The sequence below is a fragment of the Vombatus ursinus genome, unplaced genomic scaffold, assembly GCF_900497805.2.
Source record: "Vombatus ursinus unplaced genomic scaffold, bare-nosed wombat genome assembly UNPS02014779.1, whole genome shotgun sequence".
Taxonomy (NCBI): Eukaryota; Metazoa; Chordata; class Mammalia; order Diprotodontia; family Vombatidae; genus Vombatus; species Vombatus ursinus.
In genome coordinates, this window is record NW_020954557.1 from 46,066,245 (window position 1) to 46,089,858 (window position 23,614).

The following is a 23,614-nucleotide window of genomic DNA, read 5'->3' on the forward strand; positions in this document are numbered from 1 at the left end:
CTCTTTGTGGTGGCAAAGATCTGGAAAATGCAGGGATGCCCATCAGTTGCGAAATGGCTGAATAAGTTGTAGTACATGATTGTGTTGGACAACTACTTGCTATACAAAATGATAAGCTCAATGATCTTGGAAAAATGTGGATTGACCTGCACAAAATAACGAAGAGTGAAATGAGCAGAACCAAGAGAACACTGTATATAGTAACAGCAATGTTGTTTTAAGAACAACTTTGAGTCACTAAGTCATTTTGACTGTTTTGAATACCCAAATTAACTACAAAGGACGTATGAAAGAAGACGCTATCTGCATCCAGAGAAAGAACTGATAAATAGCAGCATATATAGAATGATTTTACGTGTGTGTGTGTGTGTGTGTGTGTGTGTGTGTGTGTGTCTGTGTCTGTGTCTAATGGTAGTCATCTCTAGGGTGGAGAGGGATAAGGAAGGAAAAAGAAAAAAAGAAAGTTACATGATAACTTTATTTTTATATATTTAAAAGGAATAGCAAGTTGTATATAACAGATTTGCAGTTTCACGTACAATCAGTTTTCTGTTCCACTGTGTTATGGAAATGCTTGTTTTATTTCTTAAGTTTAGAATAAAATAAATAAAATTTAAAAATAAAAAATGAGAAAATATGGGCATAGACACAATAATATTTTGAGGTAGAAAGAAGGAAAGATGAAGAAACCCCAACAAATTCAATAAAGTAGTAAAGGAATTCAACAAGCATTTATTAATCACCTATGTGCAAGCACTGTGTTAGATGATGGGCATGTAAAGACAACAAAATAGCCCCTGGCTTCAAGAAGTTTATATTCTATTGGATAATTCTAATTCTACTAGTAATAGTAGTAGTTAGCATTTACTTTTAAAATTATTTCTAGGTACAGAGTGTCCCAAAAGTCTTAGTGCACTAAGTACACTGCATTAAGATTTTTGGGACATTCTATATGATACACACCTTGATTACATCATCTTATTTGGTCTTTATAATACCTCTGAGGATCAGATGTTAAATGACTTTCTATGGCCACACAGTATCTGCTGGACGGCAGGTTTGAACCCAGGTCTTCCTTGATTACAAGATAAGTACTCTTCCACATTGTTTCAAGAGTGCAGGTGAAACCATATGCTGAGAGTGAACAGGGCTGAGTTAGATAGGAAATAAAGTACGATTAAGTAGGCTGTTTTGTTTTACAACAAAATGTAGGTGTGAATGACAGCGGAGATCAGTAGGCCAAGGAGCAGGGTGGAGACATTAGTGACAGGACGAAGGGAAGAGTAGTTGTCCATTCAGGCCCACCAGTCCCAATCCCAGATGAAAAGATGTGGTGTTTTCACTAGAAATCAAAGAATCACAGAATTTTAAAGCTAGACTCTTCTCACTGGGAGCGAAGAAAAGTGCTTCTGTTTAGAGTTCACAACCAAGGCCTTTCCTGACTAGTAAAAATGAGAAACAGTTGATGTGACAGAGTGGGATCAATAAATCCAGAACTTTTAGGGGGTATATAAAATCAGGATAATTTAAAAGATGGATGACAGTAGTAAAAGTCAAGTATTTGTTCCCTTAAGGAACAAACAGATGGACAGGGCTCATCCGCCATTAGACGATAGGTCTAAGGATATAGGCTGGTTTCTGAAAATACACACACACACACACACGCACACATACATACACACAGAAACCAGCCTAAATATTTAGATATGTTATATGTTGTATGTACGACATATATCCAAGATGTTCAGATATACAATTCAGGAAATAAAATTTCTTTTAAACAAAACAGAACTACATTTTATCATCATCATCATCATCATCACAGTAGTTGATATATAGTAATTTAAAATTTGGAAAATACATATATTGTTGTTGCTATGAAAAGAATTAGTTGGGGGTGTGTTACCTTACCCTAAAATAACCAGATAAACCAGTTACTACTTAAATTAAGACCTAAAGGGCCTAGAATTTGTAATTTCTCTAGGTATAGATACAGTGACAAGCCCTGAAGTCAAGTATCTACTATATAAAGAATGGTAAAGACAATAAGGCAAGATGCCTTATTGGAAAGAATTCTGGATGTAGAATTTGGAATTTGATCAAAACTGTTTTCAAATTCCTCCTCCAATATTTACTACATGTAAAGCAAGAAATAAGTTTCTTGTCCTCTCTGAGCATCAGTTTTCTCATCTGTAAAATGGATCTGCCTTGCTGGAGGGAGTTTTCATACCAGGAGCACCACACAGAAGAAATCATGGTACTCAACCCCCTCTACCCACATTGGGATAATAATATCTATATTTAATTCACAGGATTGTTGTGAACATCAAATGAGATAATGTATGTAGATTACTTAGCAAACATTACATATTATTCAAATTTCATAAGACAAATATTATAAGATGAATATGTCCATAAGACCTACTTTTAATTAGTGATTACACCAAACATCATCTATTAAGACAAGTAAGCCTTCAGTCACAGATTTATGTGAAGGCAGATAATTAATTTAGACACATCTGTAATTTGAACGAAAACCATTACCTGTTTTTTCTTGTAAGAAGATGAACATAACTTATTGTCTAAATTTGTAAATAAATCTTTATTTTCACTACTCTCTGAGGAAATTTTTTCCTAGATATTAAAGTAAATAATGATTAACAAAATATTTTGTGTTTCTTTTATAAGGACTTAACACGGGTATTGGTTTTTTTTTAATGATAGGTAGAAAACTACAAATACAATATTCTCATTATAATACTTCGATGGATCAATGATTTCATTGATGGGACTATTACCTCTCCAACTACAACCCATCCAGTATCTACTCAGCCCACGTGACTCCTTTGGACGACTTGCCGTACGTCCTCTACAGAAGGTCCACTCGGTGCATCTGATGGTCTGCCTTCCTCCAGCTTGCTTGATAGTTCAGGAATGAAATTGGAGGCACATGGACTATCTACTGGCTATCCCTCCCTCTCACCGCATGAAGTGATCCACCCTATTTTTTGGTCACAATCTCTTACATTTTTTTAAAACTACTACAGTGTGCAGTAAGGTGCTGTAGCTTATTCATGACCATCTACATAGCCCTCCATGCCTCTATGGGCAACTGGAAACTTGAATTCTGAAGAGACTGTGGAACTCCACAGCCTGATGTTAAAAAAAAGGACCTTTCACTTGGAAAGTCATGAAAAACTCTGTAATTTCCCCAAAGTAATCCAGCCAGCTCTCCTTACATTTGACTCCAAGCCCAGTGCACTATCTCTGGGCAGATTCTGCTCAAGATGCTTCTTCTAAACAGTGAGTTTTATAGCATGACCATTAAACTGCACATCACAGTACAGGCAACAGCAATTCTTTATCCTTTTGGCTTTTCCTGTATGGCAAAAACTGAGGCAGAATGCTTTTGACTGACTATGGCTATCATTTAGGAGGTTCTGCAGTGTTCTGAGGCTTGTAATCAACACAATACCACAACAAGATCAGCACAAACAAGAACACCCATCTATATAGAGAGAACATCCATCTTTTCTGTTTGGACTCTGTGCTGGACAGTCACCATGACAGTCAAAAATAACTCCAGTGAGCACAGCTGTTTTACATATGTCACCCCAGGTATTAAGAATCAGAGGATCACTGAATAAAAAAAGTGCTATCTCTGATGAGGCAGGTCAAGGAGTCGTGGGTGATGCTTGACCTTGGTTGAGAAGATATTTTCAGGTGGCACTTCTCTCCACCAAATCAAATACCTTCCTATAATCAATAAACAAGAAGCACAAGGAGACCTTGTATTATCTTGGCAGCCAAATGGTGCAGAGAATAGAAGACCTGAGTTCAAATCTGACTTTAGACACTTACCAGCTGTGTGACCCTGGGCAGGTCATGTAATCTCTGTCTGTCTCAGTTTACTCAGTTCACATAGAATAGGGATAATAATAGTCCTTACCTCACAGGTTTGCTGAGAGGATCAAGTGAGAAAATGTTTGTAAAGTCCTTAGCATAGTACCTGGCACATAGTAGGAGCTCAATAAATGTTTGTTCCTTCACCTCCTCCCTTCCACCCTCATCCCTTCAGTCAATTAATTGTGTGATTGTAAAGCCATGGTCTGCTGGAGAATATCACTTATAAAAGTCTGCTTCTTCCCTTTTCATATCTTTAAATAAGGATGACTGAGATATATATATATATATATATATATATAGGTTAGTATTATAAAGATTTTTGTAGGGGGGCAGCTAGGTGGTACAGTGGATAGAGCACTGGCCCTGGATTCAGAAGGACCTGAGTTCAAATCCAGCCTCAGACACATAACGCTTACTAGCTCTGCGACCCTGGGCAAGTTACTTAACCCCATTGCCGAGTCAAAAAAAAAACAACCAAAACATTTTGTAGCACTGGGAAACAGGGCACACAGGTCAGAAGTTATTAACATTTTTCTTGTCGGTTTTTTTTTTGTTAAAGTCCATGATTTTTTTCCAAGTACTTGGTGTTTATGTTATAATAGCACCAAACTAATCACTAAAGACAAAAATCACATTTCTATATCATTTTTTGTCACTGTGACAGCATTTCTGGAAGTTTTTGAAAGTTCCATAGTGTGGCATGCTGTCTACTACAGTTGCCACCCTTATTTAGAAGAGTAAGTTGTAGTTGAAGTGAAGAAAATGGACATATTGATCTTACACTAATATTCTTTTTACAGTTTATAAATCATCTCCTGCTAAATGACATACAGAATGTCCCAAAAGTCTTAGTGCAGTTTTGATCCTTACGATCTAAAACTGCACTAAGAGTTTTGGGACACCCTGTACTTGTGAACAGAGTTAAACAATATTTCTACTGCCTGAGAATAATATAAAAAATCTTGTTTTTAAAAGAAGAAGCTCAAGTAATAAATGTCTAACCTTCATTTTTAGATCTTAGTTCTGAAAATACTTAATGATACTAACGGATATTAAATCTGATAGGAATGAGAGAAACTCATGTGATATATATTATTCAGGAAAGACAGACATCCAACTTGACTGGTAAAATAAACAAAATCAATTTCATAATGCTTTGCATAAATCAAATTTCCTTTTCAAGATTAAAAACAAAGATAAATGCTACATGTATGTTTCACAGAAAAATATCATATAAATATTTTTAAATTTTTCATAGTTCTACATCTTTACATTTGATACACCAATCTACAGCACTAACACTTATTTAACCAGTGACTTGAATTGAAAAACTTAGAAATGAAAAGTTTGCTACAATAACTGCATAGGTTTCTATCTGTTTCTATCCATTTCTAATGGATATGCTCCTAAAATAGAGGCACTCTTTATCAACTTAAATATGCACAATAAAGATAATTGTGCAGACATTTTATATCTGCCATTTGTGTTATCATGAAATCTATGAAGCAACTGATAGGACTAGAAGTTAATTAACCACTCAAATATTCAATTGCCATCACTGTCAAATTCCAACTGTCTGGCAGAAAAGTGGGAATGGTGTATCCAGAAATAACTTATGATGAGAAAAAGCAAATGGCATCATTAAAACTGATTTTTTAAAAAATAAAACAAAAAAAAATTCTACTATCCAAAATGTGAAATGAGAGCCTTGGAATTTGCTAGATAGAATTACTAGGCGAAAGTCTCTATCTCATATGGTACATCATCTGATCAAAGATAAAATGGGCCCCCATATGATTTTTCCCAATTCAGAAGGCTCTGATACAAGTTACTCCCTTCATACCTCTCTAATTGTGATGTCATTTATTCTTACAGCTTCAACTATTAATTAATTCTATATTAGTGACCCCTTGGAATGTAAGTTCCTTGCAAATAGAGATGTTTCATTCTTTATATCTCTATCTTCAGTGCCTAACACAATTAATGGCTAACAGTAGGTGCTTAATTAATACTTATTGATTGACTTCCAAGTTTACACCTCTGGCTCTGACCTCTCTCCCCAACTCCAGACTCAAATTTTCAACTGACTACTAGACTTCTACTTGGATTTCCCATCAGTATCTCAAATGTCTAAACATTAAACATATCTAAAATGGAAATAAATCACCTCTCTCCCTAAACCTGCACTATTTCTTGACTTTCTAATTTTTGGCAATGGTTTCACCAGTCTTCCAGTCACCCACCCTCCTAATTTGAGAGCCATTTAAAATTTTTCTCTCTACCTCCCTCCATCCATTCAAATAACTGTTAAGTCCTGTGAATTTTATCCCTGCAATAACCCTAGGTCAGATCCTCACCTCTCACATGCAATAACTTTTTAACAGGTCTTCCTTCTTCCAGTTGCTTCCTTCTCACAAACCACTGTTGTGAAATTAATCTTACTAAAGCAAAGTTCTAACAGTATCACTCCAACGTGATAGAACTTCAGTAGCCTTCCATTATCTATTGAATAAAATTCAATCTCCTTAGCCTGGCATTCCAGGCCTTCTACAGTCTAGATGTAACATGCTAGTACCTGTCCTGGAGTCAAGAAGACCTGAGTTCAAATACAGCCTCAGACATTTACTACCCATGTGACCCTGAGCAAGTCATTTAGCCCTGTTTGCCTCAGTTTCCTCATCTATAAAAATGAACCAGAGAAGGAAATGGCAAACCACTCCAGTATCTTTGCCAAGAAAATCACAAATGGGGTCACAAAGAGTCAGACATGACTGAAACAACAACATAACTCCCTTAAGAACTACTGGCTCACATTGTTCCTACTCTTACACACTCTGAACTCCTGACAAACTTCACTATTTGCTGTTCTCCAAACCTCTCTTATACACTATCCCACTTGGGTGCCTTTGGTTCCCACTATTCTCTGGTCCTAGAATCCCCCACTCCCATTTCCCTTGTTGACATCTTGCCTATACTTGAAGATATGGACAAAATGCTGCCTCTTCTGTGAATCTGGCTTTGATTCTTCCAGCTCAGCCTGGTCTCTCCCTCATTTGATCTCAAAACTCTTTCCACTCTTCTTCTAACTGGCATTATATTTATCTGGGGCAAGTATGATACCAGTGGAGGGAGTAAGAACTTTGATAACATCATCAAGGCATTTATCTATGTACATGTCTTTATTTTCCTGAGAATATTGTAAACTCTTTAGGGACTGTATATAAAGATTATATATAAACATATATAATCTTTGTACCTTTGTACTCCATCCTTAGCACAGTGCAATTGCTTAATACATATTTGTTCAATAAACAATCAGCAAATAAATAAATGAATGGCTAAATAAATGAATAAATGTTAAATGAATTCTCTGAGTTCTATTTGTACAAAACAGAATCAGACCAGCACAGCTGGGGAAAGGTAGTAATGCCTTCAACAGTTTTATGAGACAACATCCAACAAGCCAACATCATTATGGTCACAATATGAATTTGGAAGTTTATTATTTGGAACCACTAAGCATTAATTCAACGAGACTGAACAAATCATCCGCTCAAGAGTTATATAATATGTATCTTTCATCTCTCAATTTCCATAGATTCTCTTCAATAGGACTTTACAGAACTATGGACTCTCAGGTACATCTAAGAGTTCATCCTCTACCAAAACAAACATCTATTGATTTCCAGCTAAGTAAGTGGTGCCATTCTAGTCCTGCTTAATGGTAATACTGTTACCAAAATCATCCTAGACAAATGTAGGCATTAAGTGGAGTTGGGAAGGAAGGCAGTAAAGATATCAATTATCTACTGAGCAAGCAGATCTATTGAACATCATAATGCAACTCACAGGGGCAGCTAGGTGGTGCAGTGGATGGAGTGCTGGACTTGGAGTCAGGAGAACCTGAGGTCATATCTGACCACAGACACTTACTAGCTGTGACCCTGGGCAAGTCACTTGTTTGCCTCAGTTTCTTCATCTGTAAAAGGAGCTGGAGAAGGAAATGGCAAACTACTCCAGTATGTCTGCCAAGAAAACCCCAAATGGGGTCACAAAGAATCTGGTAAGACTGAAAAAATGAGTGGACAACAACAACAAAAACCAACTCACTCCCCCACTTTTTATGTGGGTGGAGCTGCCCTAACAAGTCACTCCTCTTTAGGAGTGTGGCTTTCCCTTTCCAAGCAACTCATTCTCCACCTTTTCAAGGTATGGCTTATCTTTTCAAAGCCTGACATGGCAAAGGGCTGCTGCTGGTGAAAAGACAGCAAGGAGGGAAAATGTCTACCTTTGTTTTCTTAAAGCCTGTTGTTTTCACCAGTTCACAATTTTACTTCTAGAGAATTCTAAAAATCCTGAATTGCCAGGCTTCTAACCATTCATTACTGCTCTTCCACTTTGTCCAACTGTTTCAGAGGAGCTCCCAAGCCCTCAGGTTCAGTCTGAACCAAACATTTCATTTCTCTAGAATATAGTTATCTCAAATAGAATACATATAGTTTTGCATTTGTTACAGCATTTATTAGCTTAAGTAACAAAGCAAAATTTTAAAATAAAGGAAAATACCTTCCAAGGCCAGAGGTAAGCAGGAGGTGAGTAAATGATCTACCATACATGAATCCTCTCTTAGAAGAAGAAAAGAGAAAGAAGATACTTGTGTGTGTGTGTGTGTGTGTGTGTAGAAATTATTTTTTTAATTTTAGTCCTGAATACTAAAGCTTAAATACATAGTAAAAAAGAAACATTATAAACTTAAATATCAAAACTTAAATATAAAATAAGAAAAAATATGTACACAGCAGAACCTAAGAGAGGATTCAAAGTACATAGCAATAAATTTCCATTTAAAGAAAGCCTATATATTAAATACTATACCTTGTGTTAAAAGTTGTTCATCTTTTCTTTGTTCCCTTGTAGGTTTCCTTTTGTTCTCTGCTATACACTTTATACTTTGTTCTTTTCCCACCCTTCCTCCCACTCCCTCCCCCATAATTAAGCATGGATATATTTGTATATAAATATTGATATAGACATACATATATACATACATAAACATATACTTTCCCTAAGAGATTCTACTCCTAATCTTTGTTTTCTGTATTTGTGCATATCGTTTATTTCCTATTCCTCCTAACTCCTTTACTTTACTTCTGCCCACTATCTTGCCCTCTTATTACTTAACCTACCCTCTCTCCAACTATCTCTTCCTTATCCTCCCATTCCCATTAATCTAAACATCCTTCTTTATCCCCCTTTAACCTATTCTCTCACCCTTCCCTCTAAAGATATTTCCCTTAGTCTCGCCTCCCTCCCTATCCCCTTAGTGTTTTATTTCCTTCTAAATTTAGAAGCCTTTTATACTCTTCTAAATGTGTATGTATTGTTCCCTCTTGAACCCATTCCTGATGAAACTCAGTTTCCAGAACTACCAGCTCTCCTCCCCCATCGAATTCCTCTGTGTCAATTCTTCCTCTTGTACCTCATTTGTATAAGATAATTACTCTTTTTAGCCATTCCTGAATGGTTTTACTTTTTGAATTCATATCATGCTTAGGGCTACCCCAATCTTTCTTATGAACTACCCAATTACTAATAATAATCTTAGACAGACGTTTTATATTTTACATACATAAAAAGTAAACAGTCTGTACTCATTGAGTTTCTTGTCTTTGGTATATATCTTATATTTCTCTTGGCCCTTGTATGTCAAATCTCCTATAAAGGTCAGGTTTTTTTTTTAACAAAGTTCTAAAAGTCTGCCAATTCATTAAATGTCCATTTTTTTCCATTCAAGATTATGCTTAGCTTTGCAGAGTATGAGATTTTTGGCCAGAAGCCCAGTTCTTTTGCTCTTCTATATATAGTGTTCCAAGACCTATGATCTTTTAGTGTTGCCGCTGCTAGTCTTGTGTGATTCTAATTGTGGCACTGCCATATGTAAATTGTTTTTTTCTTGTTGCTTGTAATATTTTATCCTTGAGCTGAGGTTTTTTGGAATTTGACTATAATATTCTTGTGGATTTTCCTCATACGATCTCTTTCAGGTGGTGATTGGTGGATTTTTTCTATTTCTACTTTCCCTTCTTGTGACACTTCAGGACAATTTTCTTTCATTATTTCTTGTATTATTGTATCAATATTCTTTTTTTTTAATCATAACTTTCAGGTAGTCCAATTATTCTTATGTTTTCTCTTCTTGATGTGTTCTTCAGATCAGTTGTTTTTCTTATGAGATGTTTCACATTCTCTTCTATTTTTTCATTCTTCATATTTTGTCTTATTACTTCTTGGTGTCTTATGACTTCGATGGTTTCCCCTTGCCCAATTCTGATTTTAAAGGAGTCATCTTCTTCTTTAAGATTCTGGATCTCCTTTTCTAATTGATTGACTTTCTTTTCATAATCTTCTTTTTTTTTGGATTATTCTTTTTTTTTGGATTTTCCTCAATCTTTCTCATTTGATTTTTAAAGTCTTTTTTAAGTTCTTCTATGAATTCCTTTTGGGCAAGTGACCATTTGACATTACTTTTGGGGTAGAAGAAGGTTTCTCTGCTTTACTATCCTCCTCTGAAGATGAACCCTGGTCTTCTCTATTCCCATAGTAACACTCTATGGTTGGATTCTTTCTCCTTTGCCTAGGCATTTTTTTTTTCGGTAATAGCTTATTTTTTTATAATCACCTCTAGTCCTGGGGGGTGGAGAATGGGAAAGAAGATAGTCTTGATTCTTCTTTTTAGCCTTTACTTTACTATACATATATAGAAAAGTTGTAGAAAGGTACATATTTTTACTTTATATCATATGGTAACCTTTGTGGGTATAGTATATAGAAGATAATGAGGGAAGTATTTTATTGGGTATTATTTAGAAAACAGTCCTATTCTTATGCCTCACTGTGCATAGAGCTAAGTCTTGGTTTTCAATATGTTGGTCAAGTGGAAAGTTCTGACAAGTTCTATCCCTTCTGCTCATTAGGACAGGTCTGGCAATAGCCCATGTATGCCAGTTACCTGACAACTAGACTAGCTAAACTGAGAGAATTTTATCATCAAGTTGGCCACAGGAACTCAAATGACTAACTAGTGAGGTGCAGAGGGATTACAGTTTGCATTTGGGGAGGAAGAATCTGCTCTGACAAAATCAGATCCTTGAAATATTTAACTAGGATGATTACTATAAGCTACCAGGTCTGAAGACAAGGTAAACTATTCAGCTTAAACGTATTGCCAAATGGTCTTATAGTCTTGAAAAAACAAAGATAGTTTTTAAAAATAATTTTATAGATGTTTATGTAATTTTAAAGGAATATTAAGAGATATCTAGATATTTGCAGATATTTATAAATCCATAAAGTGATGAAACACCTAAAAAAAGTTATTCATTTTGTAACATTTTAAAAACGATTTAATTTTTTCCTAATTTAGGCCTAAAATAGAAAACAAAATCAGTTAAAACTTACTTTTCTGAGGATATCTTAGCTATACTTAGGATTTTGTTGGTGCCACGTAATGTTTGTTTGTCAACTCTCGTCTGCTTCCCAAGAGTGCTTTACTTAAAGTATTTTGAGCAACAAGATAAAAGATGGTCTGTCATTAGCACAGGGATAAATTATGTTATAAAACTATGATTTTATAACTACCCATATTAAACAATTCTCAATTCTCACAGAAGGAGTTTAATGTTCATCAGCTTTGGCCAAATTAATTCTGTTTTTTATTCTATCTTAAATAGAATTATAAGACTAACCAAAAGTCAATCAACTAGAAGTCAAAGTATAATCCAAATAATTATGTTAATAAATAACAAGATATATTGATATTTTCATTGCTGCTATCCAAGTTCTAAACTGAAATCTATCTGATTTGGAAATAAATTTAATATGAACTGGAAAAATTTTGTTATTACTTAATCTGAGCGTATGATTCTCATATGAAAAGAATTACACAAGACATAATAATTAAAGATATACCAATTGTGTAAAATTTCTGTAAAATGATGAAATTAATTTTTAAAAAATTCTTCCCTTCTGGAATAATAAAGTAATAGAGCTTATGAATTACTGTATTTGGTCCAGTTTTATTTAGCCACTTAGACCAAACCATGGTACTTAAAAAAGAAAAAAACAAACCTCTAACAACCTGCTATTTGATATAGATTGAAAACACTTGTGAGGGTTTGTTGTTTTGTTTTTGTTTTTTTTTGGTGGGGAGTGAGACTGGCTGTTTTTTTTTCAAAGATAATTAACATCTAACTGAACAAAAGAAAAGGGAGATCCTCATTGATTGATTAGCAGGTTTCATTACTTCATGACTTTCCTTGGGAATTACAAAGCAGAGAAATATTTACCCTATCTTGAAGGTTCTCATGCATTGTTCTAATAGCTGGAATAATTTATAGAATATTCTTCTCACATAGAGTTTATGTAATTAGTTGTAGAGCAGCAACCTAGAATGACAGATAGAAGCATTGCTTTGGAGTCTGGAAGATGGGGGTTCAAAGTCTTGCCTTTAACACACACTAGCTGTATGATCTGGGCAAGTCACTTAATGTCTCAGCATCCCAGACAACTTGATAACATTATAAAAATCACAGAGCTCTATCAGTACAGTGAATTTCCACATTGATGAAAGAAATAAAATTATTGATTATGAAATATATAGTTTTTTAAAAACTAGTTTTTAATATGTAATTATTAATAGTCTTAGGAGAAATAACCATTTAACACAGAGTTCAATCTCTTACACTTTTGAAATACTCAATAAACAATCTTAGAAGCAGTAAAGGCAAAGGGGTTAACTCTCTTATTTTATAGTGATAAAACTCAGGTGTAGACAGATTAACTTATTTTGTTCAAGGTCACATACATAGCTAATTAATGGTACAGCCAGGGCTAGAACCGCATCTCCTGAATCTCCATAACACTGGATTATCATGCTGCTTCTTCACATAGTAGCTCCTGAAATAAGATGTTCTAGTTCTAGGAAGAAAGCTAACTCATTGAAGAATCCTATTAAATTACATGTGTGTTGTTATACAGTTGTTTTAGTTGTGTCTGACTCCTCATGACCCCATTTGGAGTTTTCTTGGCAAAGATTCTGGAGTGGCTTGCCATTTCCTTCTGCAGTTCATTTTACAGATGAGGAAGCTGAGGCAAACAGGGTTAAATGACTTGCCTAGGATCACAGAGCTACTAAGTGTTTGAAGTCAAATTTTAATTTGGGCTTTCTTGACTCAAGGCCTGGTGCTCTATCTACTGAGCCTCCTGGCTGCCCCAGAATGCAGAGTTAGTTTTCGACAAATGGAAATGTAGAGTGCATTTCCTCCTATCTTTCACAAGAGCTGAACTGTGTCCTCAGAACAGTAGTCAGACTGCACTTGTGCAGGTGAGCCTGTGGGACCACATGTGGAATGCTCCTGAATGCAGGCTGAGTCACCCCTGCAACAAGGGAGGCTTATAGAACTGGGCGTGCCCCTGGCCACCACACTAAGCTGACAATGCCTAATGCAACCAATATCACGTGGGAACATCATGTCCTGTGGGGAAGTTTACAACAATATGTTGGAAAGGACGGTGGTCTCTTGCTCTTGGCTCCTGTGGGAAACAAACACTTATCTTTCTTAGTAAAACCAAGTATAGGCCCATAGATAAATGATCATTTTGGAAGGAACAGTTCACAGTTATATGCCACTTTAATGTTTGCACAGTGTTTTCCTTACATTTCCATAAAATAGGTAGTACAAGCTTCCCCCCCCCCCCCCCATTTTACAGATGAGTAAACTGAGATTCGGAGAGCTTAAATCTCTTGCCAATGGTCCTATAGCTATCAGAGAATCAGAGCTTGGAGCCAAACCCTGTCTTCCAACTCTAAGTTCAGCCTTCTTTCCATTGTATTATCTTAACTCTCAGCAGACTCTGGAAACACATTTCCAATGCAGAGGCCACCAATAACAAGTAAGTCATATTTTCAGTTTCCTTGCAAGTCAATCTGGAATGAAGAACTTAGTTTTCCACAGAACAGTGTTCTATCTATTCGTGCAACTTGGGAAGCAGAACAATTGGAACAGGGTCAGTATTTTCTCAATTGTCGTCTCCCCTGGCCCCGCTGTCTCATTTGTCCCTGTTGACCACCCTCTCCTCCTACAAACTCTGTCCTCTCTGAGTCTTCTTGGTATTACTCTCTCTGGGATCTCCTACCTCATCACCCACATCATGTCCCTTAAATTGTCATATACCCCAAGGCTCTATCTTGGACTTTTTGTCTATTCTTTCTCAACATACTGTCACTTGGTGACCTCATCAGCTTCTATGGATTTAATGATCATCTCTAAGCAAATTTTCCCAAGCCTACACAGACAATCCTAGTCTCTCTCTAAGTCTAGTCATGCTTCAACAACTTGCTTTGGCTATTTTGAACTGTAAGTCCTGTGGACATCAAAAACTCAACACGTCCAAAACACAATTCACTATCTTTTACCCCAAGCCCTCCCCTCTTCCCAACTTTCCTATAATTGTTAAGGACACTAACATCCTCTCCCAGTCACCTAAGCTCACAACCGTGCTATCATCCTGGACTCCTCGCTCTCACTTGACCCACAAATACAATCTACTGCCAAATCTCATTAGCATCTCTCCCACACAATGCCTTTGTCTCCACTCATGTTACCACCCTTTTAGTACAGGCCCTGATTCCCCCTTGCCTGGACTACTGCAATAGATTCTTTAATTGGCCTCTGCCTTATCTCTCCCAACTCCAACCCATCCTCCACACAACTACTAAAGTGATTTCCTAAAGTGTAGGTTTGACCATGTCAAGTGCTGGGGTTACAAAGAAAGGTAAAAACAGTTCCTGAGCTCAAGAAGCTAAAATTTTAATGGTGGAGACAACACTTGGAGGTACTAGAAAAGGCTTTCTACAGTAGGTGTGATTTGAGATTAGTCTTAAAAGATGCCAGGGAAACAAAGAGGTAGGAGGGAGGGGGGGAGAGAGAGAGAGAGAGAATTCCAGGCACGGAAGAAATGTAACCTGAGCTATAGCTTTAACATTGAAAAACCTTAACACTAATTATAAAAAGTTAAAAGATACAATTTATTTTATTTTTTCCACATTGGTTAAAATAAGATCAGTCTGGTATTTGGAAGATAAAAAAGTCAAATGGTAGAATTTATTTTATTTTTATTATTGGTTGAAATAAGATCAGATGGAATTCTACAATAAATAAACACCAATTAATCAGGAAAAGAACCCTATAAAACATGTTGGATACAATGTTTCTAAATGAATAGATCACCATTTCCTTGGCAATTTTTCTTCAAAATCAAAATTGACAGGAAGCATGTACTTTGTTTCCACCTCCATTTTGGTGGCTGAGCAGAGATCTGTAATAATTTTAACAAATTGTTCTACAATGATAATTATTTTCAACATTGTCTCAATTTATTTTGACTAACATTTGGTGATGATTTTTATTTTGGGAAGCTATAACTAGTAAGGTATTAGTAAATATTAAGTCAATTTTATTTTAAACACCAAAGACTCCCTTACACACACATCCTGAAAGAATTAGTAAATACCAAAAGGGAATGGAGAATAAATAGTAAATGCTATTTTTGTGATAAGTTAAATAAACATAAAAATAATCATAAAATATTCAGTATTATAACATTTACAAGGCTGAAATGAATATTTTCTCTAATGTATACCTTATACTTTTTTTAAATCAACATTTACTTTTCATTTTTAATGCCCTTCAATCTAAGTAACAATTGTACTACCTGAAGTAAAGGCTAAAGTGCTAATCCATGCATTTCCGGTCTTTCAAATTTAATTGAGTGAGAAATGATTGCATTATCTTGCTTTAATTGCTTAAGAGGCATGTAATAGATCAGCTGCACAACCAAAGACATCTCCTTACCGTGACATTGCTTCAGCTGGTTCAATAACCACTTCTGAAAAACAAGTTAAATAGCCTCAGTATCTTAAATGTTGGTTCCCTTGAAGTAAATTCTGATTACCAAACATTTTAGCCTTTATTTTCTGAAATAAAGATACTGGAATAAAGAACTATATTACTAAAGCTACTTGGTTATATAGACAGCCATTCTGTGATATTTCTTCTTAATAATTATGATAAAGTGATAGTTATTACAAACATATTCCTGTTAAAGTAATGAATTATTTACCATTTGGATCAAGCACCTGCAATTTGCCATAGTGTATATTCTTTGGTTCCTAAAACAGAAAAAGAGAGAAACATTTTCATCATTATTTCAATTTGGGGTATTTGAAAATATTTACTCAGAACCTTTAAATAAACATTTCTAACAGATAAACTAAAATGTCTTGTTTTAATAAAGTAAAAAACATGCATATGTACACATACATGACCAGATGAACACGAAGCAACACTAAAAAATAGCCTAGAAAAGTTTCCTCTTACCTTAGTAGTGTCTGGTCTCTCTAAACAATTCCGCCTAGAAAATAAAATATTTTAAAAGAATATTCCATAATTATCTAGTCATTAGAAACTATTTAAAAGGAAAACAAAATCTCTTTATCTATAAGATAATGAGCATATTCTTTTTCATAACTTTTATTAGTATTATTAATATTTTAAAGTTTCCCAAAAAACTTCACATCCATTATCTCACATAACTCTCACCAGTCATTAGTGTAGACTGTACAAGAATTATGATGCCCATTTTACAGATCACAGCATCATTGATCTAGAGTTGGAAAGAATCCTAGCATTCAGTCACGTAGCTCAACCTATGAGGAGGAAATTAAAGCTTTGCAAGGTTTAAGCATCCTGCTTGTGGTCACGGAGCTGATGCCTTTGTAAGCACGGCTCTTCCCCCTCCCCCTATTATTTCATATTTCTTTGCATGCTGACAAGCTATTCTCCACCCTCTTCCCACGCAGTAGATTGTAAACTCTTTTAAGGCAGGGTCCAGAGAGTTTTCATCTTTGTATGCTGGCGAGTAACACAATGCCTGGCACACAGTAAAGACTTCATAGATGTTTGCTGAATTGATTTGAATTCATGGTTGATACTGATTATTTCCAATATAATTACATTAATTTTAGTCTGCTCAAGCTACATACTTTTGGGTTAAAAAGGTTGTAAAATGCCTCAAGAGACACTGATAACCTTTTCAGGGATAAGAAAAGAGCTTCAGCTGAAACCCTGCCTGGAAGAAAAGAGACAGAAGTGATAACCTCTAATCTTATCTACCCTTCCTTATGATTTTATACAATGTTGACTCTACTTAGCTTATAAACTTTTTGTTGTCCTTCAGTTGTGTCCTACTCTTCGTGACCCTTTTTGGGATTTTCTTGGCAAAGATACTGGAGTGGTTTGCCATTTCCTTCTCCAGCATATTTTACAGATGAGGAAACTGAAGCAAACAGGGTTAAGTGACGTGCCAAGGTTCACACACCTGGTAAGTGTATGAGGCTGGATCTGAACTCAGGACTTCCTGACTCCAGACCCAGAGCTGTGTGCACTGTGCCACCTAGCTGCCCTTCATAAACTTTAAGGCCCTGAGATTTTAACATCCGAAGACAAACAGCAAATCTCCTTTTTTTCCCCTATGAATTTCCTTTTCCTCTCTTTCCCACTGATTGTAACCTAAAAAAATCATGAGTTCGGCTCATATTCACAATGCTCTTGTATGTACCCCAAAGAACAAAGCAGAGAATGTGCTGCCCCTTAATAATGCTATTATAGTACAATATGTACCATTCAACTTGTATAAGTCTTTCCTAGACTTGTAGGAAAAAATTATTACTATATGAATTGGAAGTAGGACTTCTTAAAAAAATTCAATATTCTTTAACCAGGTTAGAGGTTAAGTATATACAGGAAATAATATATTGCTCTCTTCCAGCAAAAACCTATTTAAGAAAAATAATTCTTGCCTTATACAGGTTTGACAATGTGTTTTAAAAATTATAACTTATTATGAACTTAATATCAATATTTTTTAAAAAACAGAATTATGACTGAAATGAAGAATTTGTTACCTTTAAAATATATAAAACATTAACATATTTAATATATTATATTAATTATATAAAATATGTTCAACATAATTATATATACATAAAATATAATTATTTTTAATTAATCTATTAATTACTATATACTAAATATTTAAATATATTTAAATAGATACTAAATTTAACATTATAGTAACACAATGGCATATTTGGCTGTGCCCTATCTAAACTTCCTTCTTCTGTTTTGTGTATTTTTAAATGTTTAATTGAGCTTCTCTCCTTTTTTTTTTCCTTCTTCTTTTTGTATTACATTCATCACCCACTAAATTCCCCTAAACATAGTCAAGCAAAACAAGTCACATTGGCTACATCTGCAAATCTAAGTCTGTTTCCACACCTCTTCTCCATCATCCCTCCACCAAGAAGGGGAAAGCACTTTTCATCATCAATCTTCTGAGTCAACAGGATATTTCACCAATTAGAATTCTGAAATTTATCCAAGTTGTTTTCCTTCACATCACTGCAGTCACGTAAACTGTGATCTGTAGTTTATTTGCTTCACTCAGCATTGGTTCCTACAAGGCTTCCCAAGCTGTTTTGAATCCACCAGACTTTAAATTTCTTACGGCTCAACAATTTTCACTTTCATTAATATAGTGTACCACAATTTGTTCAGCCATTTGACAACTCATAGGTAACCACTTTGTTTCTAGTTTTTTTTTTTAACAACAAAAAGTGCTGCTATAAATATTTTTGTACATAAAGATTCTTTCACCTATTTGGGACATGTGCCTAATAGTGCTATTGCTGAGTTTAGTAACTTTTAGGATAAAGATCTCATTACTTTCCAGAAGAGTTGGACAAATTCACAGCTTTACCAACAGTTCATTAGTGCCTGTCCTATACGCTTTACAAAGAGTCTTCTTCTGGGGCAGCTAGGCGGTGCAGTGGCTAGAGCACTGGCCCTGGATTCAGGAGGACCTGAGTTCAAATCTGACCTCAGACACGCAACACTTACTAGCTGTGTGACCCTGGGCAAGTTACTTACCCCTGTTGCCCAGCAGCACCCCCCCCAAAAAGTCTTTTGCCATATTTGCCAATTTGAAGGTTAAAAGAACCTCAGAGTTATTTTAACTTCCATTTCTCTACTTAATAATTTTTGTATGTAGCGTTGATAGCCTGCATTTTAAAATTTGAGAATTACCTGTTTATATCCTTTGATCAGTTATCTCCTGGCAAATGGTTCCTATTATTTTAAATTTGTCTAATTCCCAATATCATTTGGATATTAAGACTTTTATCAGAGAAGTTTACTATGAACATTTTCCCCAATTAACAAGTTTCCCCCTCGCATTTTATTGCATTAATTTTGTTTGTGCAAAAGTTTTTCAGTTTTTATGTAACCAAAATTGCCCATTTTGTCTTTTATTAGGCAGAAAGGAAACAAACATTAAGCACAATGTGAAAGGCACAGTGCTAAGCACTGGGATACACATACAAACAGTCCCTGCCCTCAAGGAGTTTACATTCTAATAAAGGAAAGGAGCTGAGGGGGATGAGGGGAGAACTGGAGAAGAAGGTACCTGGTAAGGAAGCATAATTATGAACTCCGGAAGATGAGGAACAGGGCTTAGAGGGGAATGAAGGCAGGCCAGCCTGGGCCTCTTCACAAAATGAAGTCTGACCTTATGGAGGGATGTTCCAAGGTAAGTAGGCTGCAGGGGTGATAGGATGTTCTAAGATGAGTAGGGCCCAGCACTGGGGGAAGTTCAAGGATGAGACTGTAGAAGAGGGATGATTCTGAAATCCAGAAAGTAAGGGACATGGTCAGAATCTCTATTCCATGTTTAGTTAAAAATTTTGCTCCTTATAGTTGTGAAATATATCTTCTTCCCTTATTCTTCAATTTTTAATGATGTGACCTTCTTCTATATATATGGGTCATGTATCCATCTGGAGCTCATTGTGATATATAATGTGAATGTTGATCTAAACTTAATTTCTGCTAGGCTGCTTTCAAGTTTTCCCAGCAGTTTTTGTCAAGTAATAAGTAGTCTTTATCCTAGTAGCTGTTATTGTTAGATTTACTTAACACTATGCTACTATTGTTGAGGTGTAGAGTTGGGACAGCTGGTTCAGGTGTGAAAGAATTCAGTTAGACCTTCTCTGTAGCCACTGGTGATGAGTTCAAGGCGGACCCCAAGAATGTTGGGGTGCTACCTGAAACAATGAGGAATAGACATGCGGGTCCTAGTGTGCCCTGAAAGAATTCACTTGGACAGTCTCCAAGTTAAAGAAAGGCATTTATTGGGGGGAGGCAACCAAGTGGGCCTGCTCCCTGTGAAGCAGAGCCCAGTGGGCTCTATACCACGTGGGAGGCAGAGTACAGGCCACAGAGCGGCCCCTGCTTCCCACAGGAGGCAAAGGTGGACAGCCAGGTCAAAGGGATGATTTAAATACAATTTTATGGAATAGGGGGAAGGGGACAAGAGAATGGGAGGAGCAAGCATGGCTCCAAAATGCCTGGGATATCGGGTAGTCCGGAGGTGATAAGCAAAGAGAACAGGAAAGGGGAGTGGAAGAATTGTTCTGGAATTGAGGGTGCTTTGTGAAAGTACACGGATAAGTCCATGGTAGGGGCTTCAAGGCATAGTCTTCTTTGATCACTTTTCTGGCTGTTCACATCTTGCATCTTACCTTCTATCTCATGTCCTGCTTGCTCCATCTGCCTCAAGCACTCTTTTCTACCTCATAACTATGTTCAATTGTTTCTGGGCTTTGTATACCTAATCTGTTCAACTGATCAATTTTTCTATTTTTCTTTCTTTCTTTTTTTAGGCAGTTGGGGTTAAGTGACTTGCCCAGGGTCACACAACTATTAAGTGTCAAGTGTTTGATCTGAGGCCGGATTTGAACTCAGGTCCTCCTGACTTCAGGGCCGGTGCTCTATCTACTGTGCCATCTAGCTGCCCCAAGGGGTTTACATTCTAACAGGGAAGACAACCATAAATGCTTGTAACATCTTTTTCTTATATGGCAAAGAGCTCATATGTTTTTTTTTCTTTTTTTTCTTTCTTTTCTTTTTTTGGTGAGGTAATCAAGGTTAAGTGACTTGCCCAGGGACACGTAGCCAGTAAGTGTCAAGTGTCTGAGGCTGCATTTGAACTCTGATCCTCCTGACTCCAGGGTCAAAGCTCTATCCACTGCGCCACCTCGCTGCCCTCATGTGTTTTTTTTTTTAAACCATGACCTATACCTACATGTCACCTTAAACATTTTTCCCTACAAATCTAGGACTTTTTGGGATGTAAAATTCAGAACCTACGCCGCATGTCACCTATAGGTAATTTTGTTATTTCATTTTAAATTCTCCCCACAAATTTCCCTAAACAATCTCTCGCTTCCATCCTTCCTAGTCTCCATGTTAGCGTTATACGGACGACTTCTAAGTCTGTCTCTCTAGCCTCAGCTTCTCTGCCTCCAGATCTACATTTCCACCTGCCTCCTGTGCTTCACCTGGATGTCCTGCAGCACTTCAAATTTAACATACTTAAAACTGGATTCATGGTCATCAAACCCTTGCAAATTTGCTCTGTCTTTTTTTCCCCCATATCTATTAATGTCACTACCATCCTCCAGTGAGGAAGCTATGGAGTCAATTTTGACTCTTTTCTCTCCATTTTTCCTGAAACTAAATTCGTTCCCCTGTACCATGAATGCTACTTCCATACTCTCATTGCTGTTTTTCAATCATTTCAGTCAGGTCCAACTCTCTGTAACTCCATTTGGGGCTTTCTTGGCAGATACTAGAGTTGTTTGCCATTTACTTCTCCAGCACATTTTACAGATGAGGAACTGAGGCACACAGGGCTAAGTGACTTGCCCAGGGTCATACAGCTACTAAGTGTCTGAGGCTAGATTGGAAATCAGGAATTTGAGTCTTCCTGACTTTGGGCCTGGCACTCTAGCCACTAGACCAGGGGTGGGGAACCTGAGGCCTCAAGTACGCCCCTTTGATTGAATCCAAACTTCATAGCACAAATCCTTTTAGTTTGGATGCATTCAAAGGGCCTCACTTGAGGACCTAGAGGGCCACATATGGCCTTGAGGCCTCAGCTTCGCCACCCCTGTCCCATTTTATGCTACTTCTATACTCTCATAGTAATTGCCTACTACTGAGTTCAAGAATTCATTATCTGTGGCCTAGGCGAGGCTCCTATCTTGACCCTTGACTTCCAGTCTGTCTTCATTTCAATCCATCCTATATACTAAGGCCAGAATTATCTTATTAAAGCACAGATTTGATTTTGATACTCTCTTGCTTAAAAATCTTCAATGCCTCCCCACTGCCTGTAAGATAAGAGTCCAAAGGCCTTCACTAGCTATTTAAGGTCCTTCATAATCTGTCCTAAATCTATCACACAGGATTGACGTGAACAAAGCGCTTTGTAACTCTTAAAGTTTTATCATAGCATTACTTTTTCTATATTTTTTTCCACTTCTCCCATTCATGTATTATGTTCCAACCAAACTGGACTACTCGTTCCCCAAACATTCATGACTTTGGTTCATTGTTATTCCCTATGCTCAGAACCTCCTTTCTCCCTTGTTTCCACCTATCCAAACTGTACCCATCCTTTGAAGTCTAGCTCCAACGTCATCTACTCCAAGAAGCCTTTCCTGATCTGCCCAGCAGAAAATGACCTCTCAGAACCCCTACAATACTTTGGAACTTCTTGTAGCATATATCACATTCTGTTCTGTATAACAGTTAGATATATAAATGGAATCTCCCTTATAACAGTGTAAACCAGTGATGTCAAACTCAAATAGAAATGAGTACCATCAAACTATATATAAGGATTCCAACAGGCCACATATTGGCTGAGAAAACTATGCATTAACATTATCTATGTTCTTCCATATTTTTATTTAGTTTGTTAAATATTTCCCGATTACATTTTCATCTAGTTCAGTGACCTCAATGCTGCCAGGGTACATGTTTGATACCTCCAGTGTAAATCTACTCAGGCAGGGATCATGTCCCATTTATCTTTGTAGCCCTCATAGGAGGTGGTACATAAGAGGAGCTTGATAAGTGTTTTTGAAATAAATTAAGTTCCAGAAAAAAAATCTAGGAATTGGAACAAGTGACAATCTATTCTTTAGGTCATATGTTTTATCCCACAAATTCTCTTTGTGAAATTCAATTTGTTTTTAACAAATCTTTAGACAGATAACCACCCATAGAAATGAGCTGGATTCTAGAGAGAAAACCTGAGGGCTAAATGTGGTACCTGCTAAATCTTGTATGGTCCTGATTGTGCCTCCACAGTATATGAATGGTTTCATTCTGACTGCTTGACGTATTTTCTCTATGACCTGGGGGCTCTGGAATTTGGCTATAATATTCCTGGGAGTTTTCATTTTGGTATCTATCTCTTTCAGGTGGTGATTGGTGGAATCTGTCAATTTCTATTAACCTGCTGGATCTAGGATATTGGGGAAGTTTTTGTTTATAATTCCTTGAAATATGATGTCGAGACTTTTTTTTGATCATGGCTTTCGGGGAGTCCAATAATTCTTAAATTATCTCTCCTTAATCAATTTTTCAGGTCACTTGTTTATCTGATGAGATATTTCACATTTTCTTCTATTTTTTCATTCTTTTAACTTTATTTTATTGTTGCTTCATGTTTCATGGAGTCA

At 36.4% G+C, this 23,614-nt stretch overlaps 1 protein-coding gene across 1 annotated transcript in view; it reads right to left on the reverse strand.

Annotated features, from left to right (window-relative positions):
• The window catches only part of ERICH2 (glutamate rich 2), a 114,978-nt gene that overhangs the window by 29,800 nt on the left and 61,564 nt on the right, over positions 1–23,614 (reverse strand). Inside the window, exons 9-11 of the mRNA XM_027865700.1 lie at positions 16,344–16,377; positions 16,087–16,135; positions 15,819–15,852 (exon numbers count right to left, since the gene is read on the reverse strand). Coding sequence (XP_027721501.1) covers positions 15,819–15,852; positions 16,087–16,135; positions 16,344–16,377 — 117 coding nt within the window. The remainder of the gene's footprint in view (positions 1–15,818; positions 15,853–16,086; positions 16,136–16,343; positions 16,378–23,614) is intronic.